This window comes from Diospyros lotus, chromosome 4 (assembly GCF_014633365.1).
Source record: "Diospyros lotus cultivar Yz01 chromosome 4, ASM1463336v1, whole genome shotgun sequence".
NCBI classification, from domain to species: Eukaryota; Viridiplantae; Streptophyta; class Magnoliopsida; order Ericales; family Ebenaceae; genus Diospyros; species Diospyros lotus.
The window spans coordinates 37,827,662-37,855,599 of record NC_068341.1 but is presented as its reverse complement, the minus strand read 5'-3'; the positions used below and the strand labels follow the sequence as shown (position 1 = coordinate 37,855,599).

The window sequence follows — 27,938 nt, the reverse complement described above, 5'->3', positions numbered from 1 at the left end:
TTTACTTGGTAAAGTATGAGGTTATAGTAGATTTTGATATTTCTAGTGAGGAGCTAGAGTAGTGGAGCAAGATAGGTTTAACCGAACTACTCTAAAATTTTTGTGTCTCTAGCATTATTTTAATTGCCTCTTTTACTTATATATTTCACTGTTTTGTGATTTATTTTTGAAAATTTTCACAAATTTTTTAAAATCATAAACACTCAGTTCCCCTGCCCCCTCTCCCTCGAGTCTGTGGTGCCATTGCTTTTCCAAACCTAACATTTGGGACCACGCCCTGCTAATGGCATAAAATCAAAAAAGCCATTAGCCGCGACCATCTGTTAAAAAATCCGTTAACATTTGGTTCTAGCTTAGTTAATTAAGCTAGAACCCAACATTGTTTCTTTAAAAAAATCCTTTCCAAGCTTCGAGAGGGGAAAGCAAAGACCAAAAGACAAGGAGGCCTCGTGCACAACAATGCAACCCTCATTCACACGAGCAGTGCACATATTCCAATCACCGGGAAGACTTATCTCATAGTTTGCTGGAAAACAATAAGGCAATTGCGCAAGTTCTTCCCCAATAATGCACGACAGATCACCCAGGCCTAACTCTTAAAAGGGCAAGTAACTGCCTCTTGACTAGGATGCTTCATGCAAGCCATCACAGTAAGAAACTCACCTAAAGTTTACAACAGAGGTGATCGAACACGGGCATGCAGGGACAAGAGGGGGTAGGTGGGAAGGGGTAGGGCCTACGCCCCCCTCTTGAGTTTTCCTGTGTCGGGCAAACGCAGGAAACATAACATTTCACAAGTTTACAAATGGGGTTTGAGAGAGTCTTTTAGGAAAGTTTTTAGGAAAGCATGGGAGCCACTCGGGAAGCAAAAGAGCCTGGCGAGTCTTCCGAAAGCGAGGGATAAATTGCACAAAGTAAAGAAGCGGCGAAAAAGTAAAAGGAAAAAGTAATCTGACCCTCTTTTATAGGGAACAATGGAAGACAAAAAGTTAACTCATTCAGACCATCTAATGACAATCTGGCGAGAAATCAGAATCCAAAAGAAAGAGTCTTCCAAGGCAGGGACATTCCATGATAAGGACCAATACACCAGTAGAACAAAAGAAAGAAATCTTTTTGTGCATCTAGATGCCAGTTCACTTGGGAGACTCTCTTGAAGAGTCATCTGGCACCAAGCCCGGGCCTACAGTGAGGCCCAAGAAATTGTTGTCTCATGGCCCAAAATTTTGTTGTTTTTAGGGGTCAATAAATCTGGAAACCCTTCTCCCTTTCTCACTCAAATCTAGCCCACAATTTTGGTTCGGCACCCACCCCCTTTACAAACCCTAATCCAACCCTACCCTTCTGCAAACCCTTCTCTCTCTCTCTCTCTCTCTCTCTCTCTCTCTCTCTCTCTCTCTCTCTCTCTCTCTCTGCTTATCTCTCACTACGATTTGGGGGGTCCATTTTTATTTTTTGACTTCGGGCTCCAAAATTTCAAATACAACACTATTTAGCACAAAAAAACTACTCTTTCCTCTAGGAGATCCAAAAGAAAGAGTGGGAACAATTAACGTGCATAATAACCAAAAAATAGAATATAAATAAATAAATAAAGAAGAAAATCAAAATCAAAATAAACAAAAAAAAGGCAAAAAAAAAAAAAAAAACTAAGCTAAGGGACCTAATAGAGTATCCCGGGCAAAGGAAACCCCTCTGCACGTTGGCCATCCAAGAAGCTTCACGGGAGAGTCAAAAACTTTCCTTAACTGAGTCTTTCGAGAAAGTCTCTCAAGTGACCAATGGCAAGGCATCCCATGAAAAAACGTACAATTTTACTTTCGATGTTCACATCGAAAATCTCTCACCAAATAAGATTTATTCGTTAACCATCCTTGTCCCACAACAACACGAAATTTTACCTCTTTTAAGAAACCATTCCTATAAATAAAGGATGACCCATACCTCTCAAGGAAGTAATTCTTATTGATATCAAACATTCGATGAATTTTTCAATAATTTGTCATTTACTAACTTAAGTATTGGAGTGTCTATGTGGAGATCATTGTGTGCTCTCTAATGGTGTTCTTCCCGGTAGGAATTTAAAAGTTGAAAGACAAATTGCTTGAGACTTTAAATATTATTATTGTATTTAGGAAACAACAGTAAATATCTTTTATCTCTACTAAATAATGATTTCAATCCTAAATTAACTAAATATCGGATTAAACTACTACATAACTATCACTAATTAAAATAGATAATATCTTGAGATCCATGTTTGGTTTATCTACTCACACAGTTTAACGCAAATAATTTCAAACAATATGTAATGGCCGACTCTCGGATAGTCTCACTAGCATAGGATATTCGAAAGAAGGTCATCACAATGATGATATAGAACAATAACATACAACGCCATATTACTATCCTTAGATAAATTTAGCAGAAGCTAACATAAAGGTTTACAACATTTTGGCATCATGGCCTATACAAAATGAAATACAAGGGACACTAACGAAATTTACAACATAAAATTTTCTCACAACATGGCCTCATCACAAACACTAACATGGACCGTCTAGTCTGGGAGGTCTTTGTACACTCTAATCTTAGGCTCTAACCCTACTAGACTCGCCATCAACCATTGCTTTACCTTTACTTGGAATGACATGAGAGTAAACAAGGTGAGCCACAAGACTTAGTAAGTATATTTATAAAGTATGGAGATATAGAATCAAAAGCATAGATAATCAAGATAGAGTAAACAACTTCTCTATATGGAGATATCAGTATAACACAACTCATAAGTTTTTCATTTTCATCAATTTTTCATACTATGATTATTATACATACCATGTAATTAATTTCATGTTCATGCACATGCATCAATAGTAAGAAATTTTTCACATAATTCTCAAGGCTCTCACGGTCAATATATCTATACATGAATATATATGCATAATGAAAATACATCAACAAGTAATAATAATTTGAGCCTTGCTTACCAGGTTAATGACCACCTCACCCGTGTCAGGCGCTCATAGGATATTCTTTTCTTACCCACGGACATAGCCGCCGCTCAAAATAATAGGTGCACAAATCAATATAATCATGTATTAGATAAGCATATCCCAATTTCATGTCAATCATCAATGATTAAGAAAAATCCCACACAAAAAGGATTAATTACACAATTTTTGAAAATTTTTAGATTTCGAAGGTAACTTCAAAGACCTATTTTGGGCTTGTTTTTCAGTCAAATTTTATGATTGATATATCAAATCAAAGTCTTGGATCTCTAGTTTCTAAAACAAAATCGGATTCGGAATTGGAAATAATCACAATGAGTTGTTTCCCAAAAATCGAAGTAAGGCAGAATTGTTATAATAAAATTACAACATTCTGGACAGAATTCAATAAGACTGTTATGGGTTCAAATTATGACCAAAAATTTAAAATACTATATTGAAACGAAGCCTATGATGTCTAGTTTACATAAAAATAAATGGATTATAAATAAGATATAACCACAGAAAGTTATACCATAAAAACCCAAACAATGTCGAATTACATGGAGTAGTAAGTTACGAATTTTTTTAATAGAAATTAGTAATGCCACTAGGTGTAACGCCCTGCTCCCACTTACGGGTGTTACTCGTGAACAATTACCCGAATTATCCACATGCCCGGCCTTAGGTGAAGGGTGGACCATGTTTCAAGACGAAACGTCCTAGGTAGGAACTACGCTCGTCCTTCCCTTCCTTCAACTCCAGGATTCACTAGCAGAATTGGGCTTCAACCACCACATTCGGTTAAAAAGAAAACTCATGAAGATGCCCAACCACCATTTTCTTATTTGTATTTAATTCTTTTCCATCCAAGAATTTTACCGGGCTCCATAAATTACCATTAAAATCAATCCATTGATTGATTACCAATTTTGGAGGAAAAACTCAAATTTTTCAATTTTCCAAAATTTCGGCATTTTCTCCAAAAATTCCCGAAAAATCCCTTTATTTTGAAAATTCCTCCGGGGCCCAAAAATCAATTTAGAATTGCCCCTTAATTCCCCAAAATTTCAAATTTTTAAAAAATTTGGCCGACGGGGCCCACTGGCATGCCCGGGCCCACTCGGGGCCTCGCAGTGCGCCTGCATCGCTGGCCGCACGCCCGCGCGGGGCCGCACGCCCACGCCCACACCTTCGCTCGCGCCCACTCGCGTGCCTCCGCGCGGCCTAACGTGCGCCCAGCAGCCTGCTGCTGCCTCTTGCCTTGCTGCTGGCCTCCTCACTTCTTTTTCCCTTTTCTTTTTTTTTTTTTTTTGTTTTTTGGGCTTTTAAACCCCAAATTTTTCAAAAATTTAATTAAATAAAAGACTTCACTTTCATCCAATTTTTGTCTCAATTTCCCAACAAAATCATTTTATTTTACTTCTTGATTGCTTCCCACAACAAACCCAACAATGAGACTTACACCACAACTTAGGCTTCAACATGCCATAAGCCAACATCTCATTATAAAATAAAATCAAACACTACAAAAGGAAATACACCCATGGTTTAGGCTTTACAAGCCATTACCAACCAACTAAATTTACATCTAATAAATTAAACACATAAACTTCCATAAGCCATAATATACACTTGAATCTTCTTTCCATGCTTCCACATGTCATTCCACCATTGCCTTTACTTTACCATGCTTTCACAACCTACCTGTGAGGGTAAAAATCTCATGAGCTATTAAGCTCAATAAGGGTGCAATGCCAAATAAATATGAACATAACAGGATTATATGATGCCAAATGCATGCAAGTGTGGCTAAGTTTCTTTGCCCTCACAACCCTCCAAGGTTAGATGCATCAACCCACCATTTCAACTATGTTCTCAAACTAACCTATGGCCATAAGTCTCATGAACATAAAAGAACATGTCAAATGCAACATATACACTTATGAAACATACTTACAACACATTGCAAGGCCACCCTCCCATGGGGCCATCCATTACCTCTTCTTGAATCTTCAAATCTTCATTTCAAGAGAGCTTCCATCATCATTTTCTCTCATCTAAGATGGCATCCCAAAAGAAACTTACTTTACATTCAAGAATACTTAAAATAAAAAGAAAAAGGAACAAAGCTTACCTTGATCCCTTCTCTTCTTCTTCACTTTTTCTTCCATGGGAGACTTTCTTATCTCTCTTTCTTTCTTTCCTTCTTCATTTCTTTCTCCAAATGCCCAAAGGAAGAGAAGTCTTCCTCACTTGCTCTTATATACTAGCTCTCTATTTTTTCAAGAACAAATCCTAGCCATTGGATTTATTTGGTGAGAATAAATCCTCACCCTCCAAACTAACACAATCCATGGCCTTTGGTCTTGCTTAATATCCACCATTGGATTTTATTTCACTTTACAAGACAAGATCTTAGCCATCCAAAGAAAGCATAATCCATGTGCTTTGCTAGGTTTTAATCCTAACCTTTGTTTTATTTTGGAGATTAAATCTCCACCTTCCAATCATCTCTCTTTAAAAATCTCTCCACCCATTTGGCAATCCATGTCAATTTCTAAGATTTAATGGAAGCCCTTAGATCACTTTTCAAATCTAAGAATTAATCTCATCCTTTGAATTATCATTTCTTTCCTATTTAAATTAATGGGACTATTTTCACCCCATCACATAAGAGACCACATTGAAAGACATAATTGTTTTAATTCTCATTTAATAAAATCTCCATATTTTCCAAACATTAATGCTTGACCATTTTCATTTCTTTTGGATTTTTCTTTTAATCCAACACTATTATGCCTCTCATTAAATGCTTGAAATACTCAAATTATTTCGTTTGCATTTATTTAATTCTCTCATTTAACTTGGACCACATTAAGCCATGTGTCACTACAAGACACCACCTTGCTCCCAAGTTCTAATCTCATCCCTCCATGTGACATTACCACATTAATTTATCATTATAGGGAAAATTAATTACTTTACCACATTTATTCACCAATTTAGAGAAAACATAATTATTTTCTCAAACAATTCAATATCCACCATTTTCCCTATTTTTCATAATTAAATTCCTTTATGGAAATAAATTTCAAAATTCCCAAAATACACTTTGTGAATTTATTAATTCCATATATCTCCACATAAATACAAAATTAGAATTTAATTCACTTACACACCTAATTCCACATAGGAATTATTTTCAATTTACCAAAATACCCTTTTTATTGGACTTCACTATCCAAATTACCAAAATACCCCTCTCATAGGGCACTCTCAATCTCAAGGATCCATCACCTTCTCAAGGGTATTTTTGGAAGTTTTTTTACTTCCTTTCCTATTCTCTTAACACCGGTTACATCGGGTGTTACACTAGGGGCTCAAATTGAAGCCAAAAAATTCAAGCCCTATATCAAATCAAAGCTTATCGAGTCTAGTTTACAATGCAATAAACGGATCTTGAATCAAATATTTTTACTAAAATTTATGCTCAAAATAATAGAGCATACGCAGGCTATCACTGTCTAAAACGAACATATGGACAAAATGCAAAACAACCAAACAAATAACTGTGTTGCTCTAATATAACAAAAAATATGTCATTCTTTGAATGATTTTGGAGTAAATCAAACCCCAAATGATCGCATCAACAAGACCCATAAATTTTGAAGGATTTTTACAAAGATTTTACAATCAAAAAGAAAACTTCATTTTTATCAAAAGATAATTTATAACCATGGAAGTGAGCAAGATATGCTCAAAATTGAAGAGAGATCAAGTAGATCTACACATAAATTCAAGAAGAGATAAAATCTTGCATAACAAAAAGTGATGTAAGAGAACTTGTCTTTCTTTAGATGGAGATAAATCAAGAAGAACTTGTCTTCTATCTTGAAACTCACCTTTGAAGCTTCAAATGAAGGAGATGGAAATGAAGAAGAAGAATAAGAAGAAGAAGAAGAAGAAGAAGAAAGTCAAGAAGATAAAGAAAAACAAGAAAGGAAAGACTTCTCGGAAGTGGAAGGAAGAGAGAGAATAGAGGAAAACAAACGAGAGGGAAATGAGGAAAGAGATGGCCATGTGTCTCTCACCAAAAGACCCTTTTGCCCTTCATTTGCACACACAAACATAATTATTTTTATGTCCCTTTTGGACATTTGTCATTTCTTATTTTCTTTATTAAACTCATTTATACAATTTTTCATTTACCCTTACCTTTTTCACATTGAACACAAGGACCTCAAGTATTTTCTTAACATTTTACAATTAAATTATATTTCTCTTTAATTTATCTCACCACATAGCAAATGGGCTTAAGTTCAACCCGTTAATTCAACTCTTATTAATTTGGTCTAACTGATCACATAAGTACTTCAAAGAGTTTATTTTCTAAGTTGGTCTAACACTTAAGGTCCAACCCAATTCACTTGAATTTAATTAAATTCACAACTCACATAATTTAGGCCCAATCTATTATAAATGGGTTTTATTTAATTTTTAGCTATCACAACCCTTTGCGCTTTTCACATTAGCCCCAACTCTATATATTAAACTCAACCCATTTTATTAAATTTTCAACCTCTAGATTTCTCTATAATGCAAGATATATAAAAATATATTTGTTCACTAAAATAAAATAAAATCATTGACCATGACATAAACCCAATAATGAGTCATTACACGATAACCCAATTTGTAGAATTAGCTATATGAATGCCATCTTGCCCATTATTTTTATGTATGGACTAATTTTTTCTAATTTCTTATAATTGATAACATATTTAAGAGTCTCTTATCATCTGTTATTATTATTCTTTTCTCAAGATTTGTTTCATTTGTTTTACTCTCTTCCCAAGAGTCTTTATTGGTTCATTTTTTGGGGGGTCATATTTCATGTATTTTATCTTCAATAAGAGTCTCTTTAATCTTATTATAAATAATTTGATTTTTAATTTTATTTTCTTGTACAATCATACATCTATATATAGTAACATCTAATCATAGACATACTCATATTTTACATACACTATTCTAATGCCCAACATTCTATAAAATGTAACAAAATTAATCTTATAATCATCTTATATAATTTTTTTAACTTTAATAAAATCTGAAATACACATTTTTTTCTCAAAAATTACATCATCATTAATCTCTACATTTTTTGTGATACACGTTGAACTTCAATTTGAGAGGGAACATCAACACATCTTATTATTTTATTGATAAGCATCGTTAATCTTTTTTTTAATTAATTAAGATAATATTTATTAACTAAGATATAGAGCGAAAAAAGTGAGATATAGAAAGCATTGTAGCCAAAAATATTTTTTTATTATATTTGTTAAATTTATTTGACAATTATTGAAAAAGAAGTCACGTAACTTCATATCTAAATTTTTCTAAATAAATTTATCTCTCTCCCTTCAAATAAATTTATCTTGAACCTTACAAATAAGAAAAAATAACACATATATCCTCTAGTGCATTTTAAGAAATTTAACAGATAGTTTAATAAAAATTTTAAAATAATTTTTAATTTTTTTTTAACTATTTCATATATGGATAAGGATGAAATAAACAAGTATTTGCTTCATGCATCTGGCTTAGACTAGTCCCAATTCAAGCTATTATATATATATGTGTGTATTTGTCCCCCTTCAGATCACCTAATGGTACTTAATTATTCTTGTATATTTAATATTCTATTTGTCTCAGAAACTGACACGAAACAAATGCAAAACTAGCAGCCAGGCTCGTGAATACCATGTAAATAAGAATGTATGCCAAAACAGTATCATTTGAAAGCACCTTTTTATATAAAAATTGTGAAAGAATATAACTGCAAACCACGAAGAGCATAACCCCAGACCACATTCTTTGAATTACTATTAATTTAATAATAAATTATATATGCTGAAAAACAAAGAATTATGGGGCCTGCGATTGACTTATTTGATCCTGATGTGGATTCACGTCAAATTGTACACTGCTGCTGTTGGTCAGCCTCTTCATTAATTAACTATATATTATTGCTTGGCTGACGTACATATAGATGTCACCAAAGTAAAGATTTTGATGAAAAGTAATGCATCCCAGAGAAAAACAAAATAATTATTTTTGTGTTTTTAAAAATATGGTTCACCTTCTTTGAGATTGACTCTTATGCAACACATATCTTAAGTTGTTAATTAATGATAGTTACTATTGTGAGAATTTTTAAAATATCCTACCTTTTTTCCTTAAAATTAATTTCATTGAAAGTGAGGAAACCCTATTTTGTCTACATCAAACCCTAGAATGAAATTGGGTTTGGGTTTCATTGAAACCCATGCGTCCTAACTGAAACTAAAATTAGTTTTGAGTTTCGTCAGAACCCATACATAGTAGGTTTATTTTTAATTGATAAACACCTTATTGTGGGTTCCGATCATTGGAACTCACAAGAGTAAGTAAATATATATATATATATATATATAAAGAAAAACTATTATTATGAGTTTACTATTAGAGATTTACTAAAGAGAGATAAGATGGTCGACTATGGCGTGGAAAGGAAGAGATGGGAGGAGAGAGACAAAGAGAATGAATGGGAATGGGTTTTTTTGAAAAAGAAAAAAAGTAAAATGGTTAATTTGCTTCATCAATTAACTACAAGGGAGGTTAGTGATATTTTTAAAAAAGAAAAGGGTGATCAATGCAAATTAATCAAACTTGAAGGGTAGTCGCAAAATTTATCCTAAAGTTTTATGTTTGATTTTATTTGATACTCTTCCTAAGTTTCTATAATAGTAATATACCAACCAACTTGTTTATACAATGTGGTAGATATGGTTACAACTAAGCATGCATAACGTATAATAATCTCATAGAATTATAGTTTTGTACACATGTTATCATAAAATCTGTTCAACTGATGATGAATTCTCACTTCTGGGAATGAATGTGAGAGGTTTGCATAAGCAAGTTAGGTCCCTTGCATTTTTCTTGTATAGAAAACACTTATTTTTTAGTGCCCAAAATATTTTGACACTTATACTCAATATTTATGTCCAATAAATCATATTTAATTTCAAAATAGAACAATATAATTGGATAGTGGATTAAGTTTTATAACCAGTATAAGTGCCTCTTATGTTAAATTTTGATAAATAAGGTCATTTAACCTTATAATTTGTTGTTTAAAATTTGAAATTCATTATTTTTGGTTACATAATTATTAATAACATTTGGATTTGAGTTGAAAATTACTCTAAATTTGAATTCAATAAGGTAGTATTTGTTAATCAAGATATAAAATGAAAAATATAGGATATGAAAAACATTCTAAACTTTTATTCTTTTCAATGTATTTGTTAAATTTATCTAACAATCATCAAAAAAGAATTCACGTGACTTTTTATCTAATATTTTCTAAACATACTTATATCTCCCTCCTCCAGATAAATATATCTTAGACTTTACAGATAAAAAACAAATGATGCATATATTTTCTAGTGCATTCCAAAAAATTTAACAAACAATTTAATAAAAATTTTAAAATGCTTTACATCCTTATTTTGACTATTTCGTATTTTAGTTCAAAAAGCATTTTAAGCTTATGTTATTCATTTTAACAAATACTACCTAAATAGAATGATTTGAACAAATGACTAAATTTGAAATGTAAGAATTTCAAATAACAAAAGTTATATTCTCTCACTCTTTCTCTCCAAGCATAACCTTACATTATTTTAGGTGATTATTTGGTTTTAGATGCCACTTTTAATTTTCAATGGCAATGGCAATGGCAAGAAAAGTAATAGAATCAAATCAATGATTAAAGTCCAAATATTATTGCATGAACATGACAAAGAGTTAAGAGGCAAGTGATAAAAAAAAAGTTAAAAAAAAAAAGAAGAAGACAAAAACTAATAATATAAGGTTACTTCATATAGGTAGAATGAATGATAAAAAGGGAGGATTGATAATTGATCTTCATGGCTTCCAGCTTGAGGAAGCTGATATCTAGCTACTTGGATATTCTTTTGTAGATTCCATGGCCTCCAAGCAAATGCAAAAACAACCAAAGCAAAGTGAAAGATAGGTGGGGCTAAGAAGTGGACATAAATGAACTTCCATCATCCCATTTATATATAGTGTCATCTCCACTTGTGAATGGATGGATGAATGAATGAATGAAAGGCCTTGCACTTATAGCCTTTTATTTATTTATTTATTTCTAGGACTTAGTGTCATTTTGATGTTGACTCCATGTATACTCTTTCCCAATTTCAACCGATTGATTGAAATTTAAAATAATTTAGTCAAGAAAATAAATTAATAAAATGTGTGTGAGAATGATGGATATAATGGAAAAGTGTTTAAAAACAAATTGAATTTTAAAAAAAAAAAGCTCAGTGTAAAACTTCTACCATCTGATGCACAAAAACACCAAACTAGTGCTGTTTCAGCTTTTTCAAAAATTTTCCAATCTCGAAATGTCAAAAAATATCAAAAAAATATATTTTCGAACCATTTTCATAATTTTAAAAATATTGTGGGGCCGTTTAATAATATTAAAAAAAATATTAAAAACGCATTTCAAATTTGAAAATACATTTCCTATCCTTGTAATTATCCATGTAATATCTCAGTAATTCAGGAATAATTATTGATTATTAATTTAATCTGGAGTAGTTGAAAATGATTAATTGAAATTGGGAGCAATTGGTAATTAATAATTATTGTATTTATGGTGAGTATCGATTATTTGGGAGTTTAAAGAAAAATATTACATTATTTGGAGATGTAAGAAGAAAAAATAATTTATGTTGTTTTGAGAAAATAGGAAATTAAAGGTAATTAATTAAATTATTTAGAAATATTTATGGAATTAGTGATGGAATTAATTAGGTGAATTTTTAGAAATTTTTGGGGTACAAGTGTAATAAGGGGAATGGGAGTTTAGGATGTATGTGGAAGTTTTTGAAAGTTGTGGGTTTAAGTGTAAATTCCAAAAATGGCCAAGAGTCATTTTAAATTTAATTATGTATATATAATAATGAAGGTGATGGCTGGCCGAGTGGCATGCGGGCGCGAAAGAGGCAGGTGTGGTCGCGGGTTCGACCCGCGAGAGGCTCGCGTGCTGGGGAGAAGAAGGAATTATTTTTGGGTAGCAAGGGGCAACCAAAACAGCGTTGTTTCGAGGCGTCAATGCCAGCCCATTGCGCTGCCACGTGGTGCGTGCTGGTGCGTCCGTGCTGCAGCTTCACGCCTCCTCTGTTTCTCATGAATTTTAAGGCCAAATTGGCTAAGTGTTTTGGCCAATTTTTTTGTGTGAATTAGCTATTATTTAAAGCTTCAATTAAAGCTTAATTGAAGGTAAAAACAAAGAGAGTTCGGGAGAAGAAATAGGCGCGAAGCAGCATGAAGAAAGGAGAAAAATAGAAAGAAAATTCAAAAAAATTGATATTATTTCGTGCGAGATAGGTTAATTAGCTAATATTAAACATTTTCTATGGATTAAATTTTATTTTTAGACTATATTTTGGCTTATTTTAGTGTTATCATTATTTTGCAGTACGTGGGCATTTAAGACAAAAAATCTATGAAATAAGACAAGCCCTCTTCATTTTCTAATTTTTAGTGACCTCTTATACCCGTAGTAGTCTCGATTTTATACCGATTTAATCAATTATTGGAAATACGCATATAAGCCTTGTACCAAAGCTTAGTTTAATTAGTAAAATTTATTAATTTGTGCAGCGGCAGAGCGAAGAGGTGAGAATCTGCTATTAAAAGGCAAGCTCTAAACCTTCTATGTAAACCTTACAACTTTCGTGTAAGTTCCCGTTATTTCTTTTATTTTACCTCATCTCTTACGCCAATTCGGCGCCTAGCATTATTGAGTTATTATTCGTTTGGTACAATTTAAATTAAATCTGAGACTTTTAGAATTTTAGTTGTTGGTAGCCTACGGGGATTTGTATCTCCCCCATTTCTTTCGGAATGATGCTGAACCCAACTTGGGGACTAGGTTCCTAGATGTGTAGATTTATTTAGGGATTTCTCGGGTATGGATTGGTTAGGGCTATCAAGCAGTGGGGTAGGGGTCGGCTAGTTGGCGATGTTGGAGTAGATTGTTGTACGGCCTTGTAGTGGACCATCGGGCGGACACTCCCAATCATTGATCGTTGACCGGTGCTGGACATTACTGACTAGCTCTACCATTTATGTGGTTTATGTGATTTACTTTATGATTTGATATCTAGTATTACCGTTCGTGGTTTGATATGCACATGGGTATAGGATGCATGTTGGGGTATTCATTTATTGAGTATGCTTGGACACTGACATTCTAGCATGGTTAGATTGCATCTGGCACGGGCATATGTATCGTGTGTGGTTTACTATGTGGGATGAGCATGGCTTGATGCTTGGATGCATGGGCACTGGTGTATCACGTTGATGCTCACTACGCCATTGCATTTTTATGTGCATTGCATGGTTATCGACAGTTCACTAGTCTCGAACGGGAAGACCGTTCCGAGGGAGCCTATAGCTCAGTTATTCTATAGCTCGGGTGTCGAGAGGACTGACACGAGCATTCGGGTGATGAGAGCACCAACCTGGGATGGCACGCACATGTTTGTTGGAGGTATATATTGTCTTTCAGGGCAGCAACAAGTTGGTACGAGATTTGGGTGTCGTGTGTCTTGTGTGGGCCCCAAGGACCGATACGTGCTTTTATTTTCACTTTTATATTGTGTTGGACGTCTCATGGCTTGTGTGTGTTTGGGAGTTGGTGTTCTGGGAAAAGTTTACTAGATATGTTCAGCCTTCAACCTTTCTTTCTTTATGCTTGCTGAGTCTTTCGACTCACTTTGTTTACCATCATTCCAGGTTGAGAAGAATGGTGTCGAGGAGGATTGCTATGGCGATTAGTAATCTTTCCTTTGGATTCTGTGTGTACAAGGCAATCACAGCTGAAAAAATCTTTGGGGTGTGAGTTGTGATCAGGAGCTCTAATTGTGTATACGCGGTATTTGATTAATTGATACTTTATGGAGTAAGGAAATGCCCATGAGATGTATATTTATTTTTAATTTGCTTCCGTTGTTGTATAATAATGGGGCAAATTTTTAACTCATGTGTTTAAATTATTAGTCAGTTGTAAATAAAGATTCAGGAAAATTATGGGTTGTCACAATCCACCTCCTTGTCTATATGTATATATATTTATGTTCTTAACTGATAAATTATGAATGTATTATGTATATTATGTGAATGTATGTATATATGTGTGAATGTGACTATATATATATATATATATATAGAGAGAGAGAGAGAGAGAGAGAGATAATGATGGTGAAGTGGAAGAATTTTCATAAATTATATTATGTTTGATTATTTTCTTTCTTTGAACTTATTATTTATTTTTAATTATCAAGTCATGATTTATGGATAATAGTACTTGTATTTATTTTGATTGAATAACTATTTTTTATATTAAAAATTATATTTATAAAAAATTATAGCCATATACTTTTTTATCTATACATTTTCTCGCATTTTTGTTAATTTTAAAAAAAATCCCGTTTCCCCCTTTTCGTTTCATATCATATCAATTTTCGTCATTTTCATTTTCGTGCAATATAATTTTTTGCTACAATATGAGTTATAGGAGTTTTAAAGAAAAACGGGTAAAATGCCTAATCTATTTTGTCTTAGGACTTAATTGGATAATGCATTTTAAAAAAAGTCAAATAAGTCATCATATTATTAAGTTTGAGATCATGTTGGTAATTATTGTAGATGTTATTTTAATTCTATCACTAACGTTTTAATTTTATTAATTAGCAACACTAATTTTACTTAAGATGAACCCTAATTGGAAAATTAGACTAAAAATCATATTCCAAAGCATTGGACAGAGGAGTGTTTGTGACTGTAGTATAAGATTCTTGTGTTGTGTTGTGAGGTATTTGCGAGTGTGTCCTTCTCTAAATTTGGAATTGGGCGTTTGTGATAGTTGAATTTGAGATTTGATTTGGACATTTATGATTATTCTTCAAATTTTGATCACGAAATTGCTTGTGATTGAGTTAGTGGAATTAAAGTGCTGTCAACAACATCTATCGAAATGATTAATGTGTTCCTGAGTTTAAAACTACAATCACTTACTTTGTCTTTTTAAAAATATAATGGTTAATTTGAACTAGAGTTTAGAAATATAGTAGCTTATTTATATTAAAATTAATGTCCAATTTGGAATTGGTCGTTTGTGATAGTTGAATTTAAGATTTGATTTGGACATTTATGATTATTCTTTAAATTTTGATGACGGATTTGCTTGTGATTGAGTTAGTGGAATTAAAGTGTCATCGACAATCTCAAGACAACATCTATCGTAATGATTAATGTGTTCGTGAGTTTAAAATTATAAGGACTTATTTTATTTTCTTTAAAAATATAGTGGTTAATATAGTAGTTTATTTATATTAAAATTAATGTCCAATTTGACTCTTAAATAAAAATAAAAATAACTTATTTGACATTTTATTAAAATAATAATAATAAAATACAAATAATTAATAAATTAAAATTAATTTGTATAGTGGACCCATGTTTGGTGTTGAAGAAAAAAGGGAAGAAAATGTAAATAAAAATAATAGCATAAGCGGGTTTTCTGATCTGAATCTTTGGTCTCTCTTATAAAGCGTGCGTTTGTAAGATTTTAATAATAATAATAATAATAATAATAAATGATCCAAGCCGGTACGAGTTCAGCTAACGGGAACGGCACTTGACCGTGTTGACTCAGTTGAGCTAACTCAGTGTCTGTTGTTTGGTGTGTATATATATAAGTCGTGTTTTGGATTGATTGGTCTTAAGTTCTCATAATTGGATGGCCCATCATTGGACACTCTCAGCCTCAGACACCACCACGTTCTGGACTCTAATGGTCCCTCCCTCTTCTATCAAATGATTGTTTTTTTTTATAACTTTCATAAAAATATCTTCTTTAAAATCATTTAAATGGTGGTTGTTGTGGACATGCATGCTGTCTGTTTTTGTTTCCATTATTAATGAATGATATACGAGTGAGTCAGTTTTGGGTACAATATATATAAGTATATATTATTTATGATAAAAACAAAATTACGTTCCTGTTCCTGAACTATGTAACGTCAAGTCAACACCTTTGGTAACAGTTAATGTGGCGAGTACAATACGCGTTGACGTGTAAACAAAAAAGTGAGATATTAGCCAGCCAGCCAGCAAAAACCCTAAAAATTTAAGAACAATTAATATTAATATTCGGCTGTCTTCTTCTGCTTTCTGGGTCTGGATTCTTCGATCTTCTGTTTCATGCTAATTATTCTTTATCTGGGTTTCAGGCACCAGGGAGAGAGAATCAGCTGCTGTCTTATTATTGTGGGTTTCAGGCACAAGGGATCCGAGAATCAGCTGTCTTATTGTGGGTTTCTCACATTCTCGATCGATCGCACGAGAGATAGGGAGAATTAATTGGCTGTCTTTTACTGTGAGAGCATGATGGTGGGTTTCTGCGAGAGCACGACACCACGACGAGGGTGGGTTTCGTGAGTCGCAGACGAGCTAGGGTGGGTCTGTTCTTTTGCTGCGAGAGCTCGAGACGGAAGGTAACTGAGATATATGTATATGTATATTTATATATATAGAGACACACACACACGGCACTACACTATACGGAAAAAATTCATGCAAGCGCATGTATGGAATGTCAGCCTTTTTTTTTATTATTCATTTGAAATGTTCCAACTTATCCGATTAATTTTTAAAAGTTTTTTGGAACTGGATATTCGGTGCAATCTATATTAGATTTGCATTCTAATTTTACTGTTGTCTTTTAATAATAATTTTTAAAAAATATATGCTTTAATAATAATTCTAATTTTAATAATAATTCTCAGTCACACTATATAGAGAAAGTGTTAAAAAAATATAATCATTATGAGAGTAAGTCAGCTAATTTTAAATTTAAATTATTGATATTTAATTTAATAAGTCTAATACTTTAAAAATTAATAGACAATGCCACAAATTTAGGATAATTAATAAATCTCAAATAATTTTATATTTCATACACAATTTTACGCTTTTTTACAAAAAAAAAAAAAATAATCTCATACATAAAAAGGGATAATCACTCTATTTTTTTTAAATATATAAATAATATCTATGTCATACAACAACTATTAGAGTGAGAATTCATATTAATTTTTATAATTTTTAAATATTTATAATTTAATATTACTTTAAAAGTGAAATTGTAAGCTATGAAAAGTTTCAATTTTTGAAACTATTAACTTCTACATTCTAAATTCTTATTTTATAAGTAGAATTTCTATTTTTAAAATTTATTTTTATATCTTAAATATTAATTAAATAAATATATTTTTAAAAATAGATTGGCCTTGCTGGCTTTTGCTAAGCTTAGCTTGTTAAGACTTGCAAGCCCTAACCTAGCTCGACCCACTCTAGGAAGGTATACAGGCTAATTTGAACCCTATTTTCTGTTGACAAGCCAAACCTAAACTTGTCCTATCCCATGAATGAACCAAACCAAGCTCCAATAACAAAGTCAGGCCTCGCGTTTGACATTACTAATTGCCTATACTAAATTCAAGACCCTAAGTTTGGAGCGGGTAGAATCCCTGTACATCTCCATAGTCAAATGGTAGATGGCCCCTAATGTTGGCTATGATTTGACGATGTTAGATCGTTGGGTTGTGTCAGTGAGTATCTTGGAGTTGTACAACTTTAGTGACCAAAGATGATACAACTCCAGGATACTCACTGACTATGTTGGCTAGAGTATCATGTAGAGTGGTTTTGATGTCTCTTGATCTTGCAGGCTTAGGTTGTTGACTTGGTAACTTGAAGTAGGAAGACTCCTTATGTGCCTCTATAGTCAAATGACATGTCGGCCTACTTAGTAACTTGGAACGGGCAGAGTTCCTGTGCATCTCCATATTAAAATGGTATCTCTATGAATTGACTGTCATGGCCCTGAGTGTTTGTCCTAATACATGTCCCAGGTTTGATTGCTCAGCAACAATCTTTGGTGACACTTACCCTGCCTTCACTCTGATCTACTTTGTACACATTGTCAGTTTGGTGACTATATCTGTGGCTGCCTTCATGTTTGTTACTTGATCCTAGTCTTCGCAATGCCTCATTGATTTGGAAGACGTGTTTAGAGCACCTTGGCTCTAGAGTTGACATCTTGATCTGGAATAGTTACTTAACATTTATTTCATGTAACTATGTTGCTTCTGCTATGATGTTTAGATCCCGTCTGTTTGTATCTGGATCTTGAGTATTTTGGTTTTTTTTTCTTGATTTTTGTGATATTGTACATTGGGGTATGTCATAGTTTGGATTTTGTACAGACGTTTAATCTATTTATACATATCTTTTCTACTTAAAAAAAAATTCAAAACCCTAAGTTGACCTAAAAATTATAGGAGAGTTAACCTAAAATCATCATAGCAATATGTTTGAGATCACTCTAAATATAACTAGAGATATAATCTAGCAATAGATAACAATGTTAGTAAATTTGAAATTTCAAGTTTGAATAATGTTAAATTTAATTGTTATTTCACTAAGTTTCAAGTATTATGATCTTTCTTGTGAAAACAAAAGGAAAAAAAAATGATAATTGACTCTAAAGATTTATTTTGATAATACCTTTTAAATAAAAATTTGTTGGAGTAATTTACACTGTTAAATAAGAGAAGAAACCTAAATGAATAAGAAAATTGTCTAAGAGTGTTAACCATATTTCAAAGATAGGATCTTTTGTAAATAGACATGATTATTCTACAAAAGTTATGATTATTCATAAAAAAAAAAAAAAAAGACTTTTGAATTTAGTTGTTTTTGTCAAGAAATATGCCTATCAATTTAGAAATCAAGAGATCTGGTTTTTGACTAATAGATGTGCGCTTATTTTTAAAGCAAAAGAGTAGGAACCTTTTAGATGGTGTGTTTTGGGGAAGGGGATGTCCTTTCACTCTTTATAGATGGTGAACATATACTAATTGAATAGATTTAGAATTCTCCTATCTCTTCCCCACCAAACCATATCAAGTTGCTCAAAAAGTGAAATCTTTAGATATTATTGGTTGCATATTTCTATGGCTTTGAAAAATTTTGTGGGCGATTTGCTATTACAATTTAAAATAATGATAAGAGTCATGACTAATGACAATGTGTCGCATTTTTATTGGAAGAGATATTAAACAGATAAGACAATAATATATGATTTTTTTAATCACCCCCAATGCAGAAGAACTACATAACTGATAACTGATAACATCGTTATCAGTAGTCATGACTCCTACCATTATTCTACAATTTAACAATTATAGTGAAAATAAATAACACCTTTATAAGAGTAAATTGGATCTACTAAAAAATTGCTAGTTTTATATTCTTACTTCCCAAACAAAATTATGTATAGGGAAAAAGGCACTCAGGTCTCATGTGGTTCGGGTTTATTGGTCAAGTCACTTCATGTAATTTGGGAATACTTCTACCAGTTTTGTGGTTTAATCTTTTTGCTCAAATACTCTCTCCGTTACCAACTCTATCACTTAAGCATCAAATAAAGTTAATAAATTAAATTAAAACCAAATTTAATCAAAATAAAAACAGGAAAAAAATGTCATTGGTAGCAACCCATTGCTTGTGAGGGTCCCCCCCAAGAGCATCCAAAATTAGACCATCGTCCTGATCGTCTAGATTTGTAAATTTGGGTCAAGAAATGAGGGCATTTTAATGTGTTGTATATAATAGTAAGTAGTGGTGGAAAGTCGCTTTGGTGAGTAAAAGTGGAGAAAGTAGACGTGGAGGCTTCAATGGGGGGAGGAGAGTGGTCACCATTCAAATGGGCTCTCGGCCTATTTTGCACATTGCGAAGCCGTGCGGGGAACAACTTTGACATCACTGGCCGCTCATCGCCATCTCCAGTCACTTTGGTCACAATTATTGTTTTCGTATTTTTTTATACACTACACTAAGATAGACCACAATTATTAATTGCTGAAATTTTATTGTATTTTGATGGTATTTTCTATGAAAATAATTATGACAAATAACCGTTTCCCTTAAAGTGACGATGGTTCAAATCGAGAATTTTAAAAATTTTAAGAATATTTTATTATTAATCAGCAGTTACAGTCACAGTTACAATCACATAATCTAATGGATTGGATGCTTATCCTTTTCTCTTTTATGTATATATATGTGGGTATTTTTTCCCTGTAAATAAATTAAATAAAAAAATTAATTTTACAGGCGACCAATTCCCAAATAATAGAAGAATTTATGAGATAACCGTCCAATATGACAAAACTTTTGGAGGAGCAATGGCGAAGGGAATGGGAATGGGATAGGCTGAGTCGACTCATCTGACCCGGTTTCGAGAATAGAGAGTGATGATTGATGGGTCATTAGATGATTAGATATTGCCTTGAGAAGACAGTGGCAGTACTCCGTGCGTGATAAAAGGATATGAGATGGTGGCTGACCCACTTGTCCAAACTCCATTGTTTGTTTCTTCACAGTTCACAGGCAGGAAAAGAAAGACCCGACTTTTGTGAACCATATAATCTCCCACCAAAACATTCATGAACTGAACTGAACTCCAACTTTAACCCAACCAAACCGAAGCACCAATTATTTATATTACACATCTGCGTACTCCCAAGCACACTTGGACACAATATTCCATATTCCACAAGCACCAATTCCGATTACCAACCACCCTCCTTTGTTCCAACGCTTCTGTTGCCTTTGTATTTTGAGATGTCACCATTGCTGGGTCTTTGAAGTTCTTCCCACTCTCATTCACAATCACAAGACAAAAGAAGCATCCTTTTTGAATTTTTTTCCTTCTTCTTGGACTGTTTGGAGATGGGCATGGTGATTACCCATCCGTTTCATCTTTGTGTTTCTTCTTAAGAAATGGGTCTTCCATTGTTCTGAGACAGCCTGTGATGGAGCTCGAAGCATGGAATGCCAACAATCCTATCAAGGTGAGACATGTGGCTCCGATTTTGTAGTAGGGTCCATCTTCAATCCCAGCTCTTCTTTCTTAATAATAATCCCTTCCTGATTTTGATTTCAGAGGGAATCGTGGCGAACAGTCCTGACTCTGGCTTACCAGAGCTTGGGAGTTGTCTATGGAGATTTAAGCACTTCCCCTTTGTATGTCTACAAAAGCACTTTTGCAGAGGACATTCAACACTCAGAGTCTAACGAGGAGATATATGGGGTTTTATCTTTTGTCTTCTGGACATTAACCCTTGTTCCATTGCTTAAGTACGTGTTTATTGTGCTGAGAGCTGATGATAATGGTGAAGGTGGGACTTTTGCTCTCTATTCATTGCTATGCCGCCATGCCCGGATAAGCACTTTACCCAATTGCCAGCTTGCGGATGAGGAGCTATCAGAGTATAACAAAGATGGAATTGTATCTTCTAATGGGAGTCTTGGTTCCAGCCTAAGATCAACATTGGAGAAGCACAGAATCCTGCACAGAATGTTGCTTGCGTTGGCCTTGATTGGGACTTGTATGGTCATTGGGGATGGAGTTCTTACACCTGCAATTTCTGGTATGAGAGCTTTTATGTCGCCTCAATTTGTTGTAAAAAGTTGACAATCAGGGATTCTTAATAACTTGGGTGTGTTGCAGTGTTTTCTGCAGTTTCAGGGCTAGAGCTTTCCATGTCCAAAGAGCGACACCAGTGTAAGATTCTTTACCTATCAGTCAATTCATCTTCTTGTTTGATTTTGAGCACAAATCACAGCAATTGAAGAACATAATAATTTCTGTTTACCCCGATTTGGGGGAAGTTCATGGACAACCTATGTGGTGAGGTGGTCATATAAGTAATTGAATTTGCGTAAGGGTAAAAATAAGATGGACATGGTGAGGTGTAGGACTTCAGTGTCACAAGTTTTTGTACGGCTGATTTTGCCTTGGTTGCTGGAAATGTCTTCGGATAACATCTTAACTATTTTCTCTTTATATGATGTGAAGTGATGGAAGCCATTGTTAGGTTTCGGAATCTTGAATTTAGCATCCAAATCTTGATCTTACTGTTACATATTCAGAAGTTGGATTGTTTGAAATCCATAAACCTTTTTGATTAGGCATGCAGTTGGCGGACAAAGAGAAAGCACCAAATTGAATAAAAATCCATTCGTGTGGGCCCTTTCAGATAGAACAAAGACAAGATTTCCTGCTTTAATAAAAGTTAAATCACTGTCAACCAAATAAAAAGTTAGGTCATCCGTTTGTGGCAGACCAAAGTTGATAGTGCCCTGCACACAATGAAGTGAAGAGACTGCTTGAGGTGTAGAGCCAGTTATAATATAAATTATAATATATTATTAGAAGATAAAAGGAGATAACGTTGTACATTACTAATGTTCATATTAATATAATTATGAGATGATCATTATTTTAGTTTGGATCATGAACTTGCAAAAGTGCATTCCTTGTGGCAGCAACGAAGCTTAGCCCGCATGAGTCTGGTCAATTTATATTAAGATTAAGATGACGATGGATATCCTCCTTGAGACAAAATACAGCAATCAATCATTAGATAAGAACATAGTATAGGTGTCAGCAAAGCTTTGCCACCATTATTACCAAGCAAATAATAACTGTGGTACTAACCTTCCAGACAACATATACATCAACATTATGAATCCCACTAAGTGGGGTAGTAGTAACCTTCCCGAGAAAAGAAAAGAAATCACTTTATTGGATTAAAAATTACTTGCAAGTCAATATAACTACTCAATCAACCTGTATCACCTGGGTTTTGGTCATATCAGCTTCTTAATAAGCCACTATGGACAATTTTTAAGATGTTGTACCCGTTTCACAAATCTAAACTAGTTCTTGTATCTATTACTTGCTCCAGATCATACGTGCAGCCATGGATAAATATAAAACTCTTAATAGTAAATTAGATAACCAAAACTTGTTGAGGTTGAGCTTTGGTAACAATGGCAAGGTTGCTTATTTGTATACACTTCGCCCTGCCTTTTTGCAAAGAAATTGTTTCCACAACTTGATCCATTGACCTTCCAATCACAGAGATGACCCTCTACCAAACTTCGCAAAGTAGAGAACCTCGTGCACTAAGGAGTGAGGGTGCCCTTTTTAAGACCTATTCATAGCCTGCTAGCTCATGGTATAAATTAAACTGGACATCCATCAACTGTAAAAAGTGAATTAAACAAATAAAATCCTATGTGCAAGCTGTTAAGTCACATTAGAAAATAAACTAGATATGTTTCAACTTCAGTGTGGAGTTTCACTTATAATCCCTGAGTTCCTCTGTCTAACAAGAAAATTTGCAATATAGTCTGTAAGGTTCCCTCACATCAGCATCAGAGAAAGCAGTGGAGGGATTGAATTAAAGTCTTCTGGTCAAAGTACAGAACAATTCAATTTTGTATTCCCTCATGTATGGTATAATTTTCTGCCATCATTTCTATCAGGGTCATAGTTATAACAAAAAAAAAATCAGTTATGAGGACTGCATGGTGTTGCCACTCAATTTAAAGGTATATGGCTTGGCAAATTTATGACAAAGTTGAGGACTTGTTATATGAATGCTCTTTTGAGGATCTTCTTCTAAACATGTTTGATCTTTCTCCCTGTTGTTGATCTGCATTTTATTGTGAAATGCAAATATCAGTGGATAACTAGGTACTTGTGCACCATGTGACTGACTTCTTATCACATTATCACTCAGATTCTCATTAAGAATTCAAAAGTTTTTCACAAATTGTGAATTCCATCTCAATCTGCACCTCAATGTCAATGTGAGATGAAGATTTAGTTGTATATGAGAGTATGGAAACTCAAAGAAACAGAGACAAATGCAAAAGCTATAATATCTCTTCCATGAATTGCTGAGTGAGTGTCAAACTTGTAGTTACATGGGCTGCACTCTCATCAGCTCCAAGTTGGTCTTTCCCAATAAGCCTATTCACTACCAATTTGAGTCATTCTGGAAAAAGAATTTGGGTCATGCTTACTGAATTTTTATATATTTTCTAAAAAGTGTCATTCAACAATTATGCTCACTCATTGTTTAACAATTCTGCAGATGTGGAAGTTCCAGTCACGTGTATCATACTGCTATTCTTATTTGCCCTCCAACATTATGGGACCCATCGAGTGGGATTCCTTTTTGCACCCGTTGTGATAACATGGCTTTTATGCATCAGTGCTATTGGTATATACAATATCTGTCATTGGAATCCCCATGTTTACCAAGCACTTTCCCCTTACTATATGCACAAGTTTTTGAAGAAGACCCAACGAGGAGGTTGGATGTCCTTGGGCGGGATTTTGCTATGCATTACAGGTCAAGAGCTAACTCTGTGTTTTTCTGTTTTTCCGTTGGCGGCAGTAGGCATACCTTGTTAATACTATATATTTATACAGGTTCAGAAGCCATGTTTGCTGATCTTGGACATTTTTCACAGTTATCAATCAAGGTAACTGCAGTTGCCAATTAATTCCGCTACACACAACTTGTAGATTAAACATGATTGTGAGCCCTGAAAATTTTTAACTGACAAAAAGTATGAAATGTTTCATAAAACAAGTCATGTAGTGTTTTTTGAAGTCAAGGGGACCACTCAATTTGAGGATCCTACCTCATCACGTGTCGGGCATAAAAGTATTGCATTACCTATAAAATTATAATGCTCACAAAATCCATGTGATTTGTAAATCTGTATTAGTTTCTTTATTGGTGCGAAGAGGTCACTTGTTGAGTTAGATATTTTCTGGTATGACAGTTGTGCTTTGATCAGTTCAGTCATGCTGGCATTGTCATAATCCTTGTGGCCTTATATATGATGTGATCCACTGCAATTATATAATGCAAAAGTTTTATAATTATTTCTTCTAAATCTCTTTGATAACCATTCATCAGTTTGATAGATGACTAGCCTATTTCCTATAATTTAGAAGAAATCACAACCTTCAAAGTTCAAACACAATCATTATACTCAATAAGTGTTTGTACGTGTGGTTTATTTATTCAAGAAGTGTTGGGAAGTTGAGAGTTACTCCTCTAATAGAAAACCACTTTTTCTTCCAGATTGCATTCACCTGTTTGGTTTACCCGTCCTTGATCCTAGCATATATGGGGCAGGCTGCTTATCTTTCCAAGCATCATGCCATAGAAAGTTACTACCGGATTGGATTCTATGTATCTGTACCTGGTAGGTGAACTGTTGTTCTTTCTTTTACACCTTTTGGGGGGCCTATCTAAGGTTATAATGAAATTTTTTGTTTGTCAAGGATGCCTAATCCAAGAACTTTTGATTTGAGTATTTGCTAATATAAGTATTTTTCTTTCTTACTGTTTCAGAGACTATTCGATGGCCTGTTCTGGTGATAGCCATATTGGCAGCAGTTGTGGGAAGCCAAGCCATAATCACTGGGACTTTCTCTATCATCAAACAGTGTTCTGCTCTGGGTTGCTTCCCGAAGGTCAAAATAGTCCACACGTCATCCAATATACATGGCCAGATTTACATTCCAATGATCAACTGGACTTTAATGATGCTATGCTTGGCCGTTACTATTGGTTTCAGAAACACCAAACACATAAGCAATGCATCAGGTACTCACTTTGAAACAAAAAATGTACATATGAATCAACGGTCAGAATTGAGCTGTTCTTCCAATCTTCCTGTTTGTTTCTCCCTGGGTTTTGGGCTCAGGAATCACCGGGTGGCTTGGAATGAGGGACAACCACCTATAGTTTGATGCCTGCACCTTAATTCAAGCCCTTTGTGTAGGGGATCTTCTTGCTAATTGTTATGACCAGGAAACTATCCGGTCCTCTATTTTTGATCAAATTTCCTTTAATCAGTGTTACTTGGACTTCTCATTTATCCAGTGTACCCATTTCTGTTGAAAAGGGTGAGAATACAGGATATCTGCTCTATCCTACACCTGAAATAGATACTTGATCTGAAACCCTTTGCCATGTTTAAAAGATGTAGAAGCCCACATCCATTGAGAAAGATAAATTTATAGCCAGAAATCCCACTTCTCCCCAAGTTCTCTTTAATTCAAATTACATTTATTACATGGATGATATGTTTGAATGTTCTAGGATGTGTCCACAATACTCACATTCAGCTTTTGTATACTAATTCTTATACTTAGTCAAGCCTCGGAAGCAACAGTAGACTTGTGGAAACAGCCTTTTTGCAAAGCGAGAAGTCTCGTGCACTAAGAACACCCTTTAATTGAGAGGCTTCACAATTTTATTAAAAATTCTAGATTATCTATCTGTCAGTAGTCATAACTCTTATTACAGCTTCCTTCTCTTCTTGAGCAGGTTTGGCAGTTATAACCGTTATGCTGGTAACCACCTGCCTAATGTCTCTCGTCATTGTCCTGTGCTGGCACAAAAGCATTCTCCTTGCAATTTGCTTTATATTCTTCTTTGGATCCATAGAAGCACTCTACTTCTCAGCTTCACTCATCAAGTTCCTAGAAGGAGCTTGGGTGCCTGTTGCTCTCTCGTTCATTTTTCTAGCAATCATGTACGTTTGGCACTATGGCACGCTCAAGAAATACGAGTTTGATGTTCAAAACAAGGTTTCGATCGACTGGCTACTAAGTCTAAGTCCAAATCTAGGAATTGTGAGGGTGCGGGGCATTGGCCTGATAAACACCGAGCTTGTGTCGGGGATCCCAGCGATCTTCTCTCATTTTGTCACCAATCTCCCTGCCTTCCACCAGGTTTTAGTCTTCCTTTGCGTCAAATCTGTTCCAGTCCCCCATGTCAGACCTGAGGAAAGGTTCCTAGTGGGAAGAATTGGCCCGAGAGAGTACAAGTTCTATAGGTGCATAGCGCGGTATGGCTATCGTGATATTCACAAGGATGATTTGGAGTTTGAAAGAGATCTCGTGTGTAGTATTGCAGAATTTATCAGGTCGGAGAAGCCAGAACAGACTGCAGCGGGGGAAGACCTCGAGGGGAATGAAAGAATGACTGTTGTTGGAACCGCTTCAACAAATCTCGATGGGATGAGGATGTGGGACGAAGAGGAGGACAAGGACAAGGACAAGGATAAGGATGAGGATTGTTTTGAAATGGCTGTCGACAACCCACCAGAGCTTAGGCCAAGGCCGAGGAAGAGAGTGAGATTTCGTCTCCCAGAGGCCAACATAGTTGCACAAGACGAGTTGCGCGAATTGATGGAAGCAAGGGAGGCTGGGATGGCTTTTATTTTGGGGCACTGTTACGTGAAAGCAAAGAGGGGCTCAAGTTGGCTCAAAAGAATTGCCATCAATTTAGGATATGATTTCTTGAGGAGGAACTTTCAGGGGTCTACACATGTACTTAGTGTCCCACATGCATCCACTCTAGAGGTTGGTATGATCTATCATGTCTAGCTCTTTTTTGTTTTGTTTACGTTTTTGGTGCCTCCCTCCAATGGTATACTTTTCTACTCGTTCACTTGTTCTGTAAATGAAGGATGGATACTTTGTTTTTGTGCTATGCCACCAATCCACTGTATTTACCGCTTACTATCTAGTTATACTTAATTAGCGCTCTTCAGCGTGGTTTCAATTCTGTGGGAAATTAATGTTTCCTAAGAATTTCTAATATGATTATACTGTTATAAACTAATAATTAATTATATGTGCGAAATGTTGTATCGGTGAGTGAAAATGGCAAAAAAATTGTACGTAATGTAACAATACCGTCAATCTCAATGCCATTAAATCTCTACAAAATATGATGCTAATATTGATATTAAATAACTGCTGACTTCATCATAGCTACAAACCAATGGACTCTTCTATCTCAAGAAGAAAAACATAAGGAAATATTTATTTCCGCACTC

At 34.3% G+C, this 27,938-nt stretch overlaps 1 protein-coding gene across 1 annotated transcript; it reads left to right on the top strand.

The window, feature by feature from the left end:
* The first annotated feature begins 20,559 nt into the window (after positions 1-20,559).
* On the top strand, positions 20,560-27,661 carry LOC127800094 (potassium transporter 8-like). The gene is made up of 8 exons (XM_052334518.1): positions 20,560-21,064; positions 21,157-21,643; positions 21,724-21,777; positions 24,161-24,421; positions 24,502-24,554; positions 25,166-25,289; positions 25,439-25,693; positions 26,420-27,661. Exons 1-8 carry the CDS (start codon positions 21,026-21,028, stop codon positions 27,481-27,483), a joined length of 2,337 nt encoding a protein of 778 aa, XP_052190478.1. The 5' UTR covers positions 20,560-21,025; the 3' UTR covers positions 27,484-27,661.
* The last annotated feature ends 277 nt before the right edge of the window (positions 27,662-27,938 follow it).

Coding starts and splice junctions, on each gene's coding strand:
- LOC127800094 (XM_052334518.1), top strand. CDS start 21,026: ATGGAGCTCGAAGCATGGAATGCCAACAATCCTATCAAG. Junction 21,778..24,160: donor GTCCAAAGAGCGACACCAGT/GTAAGATTCTTT, acceptor ACAATTCTGCAG/ATGTGGAAGTTCCAGTCACG. Junction 24,422..24,501: donor GATTTTGCTATGCATTACAG/GTCAAGAGCTAA, acceptor ATATTTATACAG/GTTCAGAAGCCATGTTTGCT.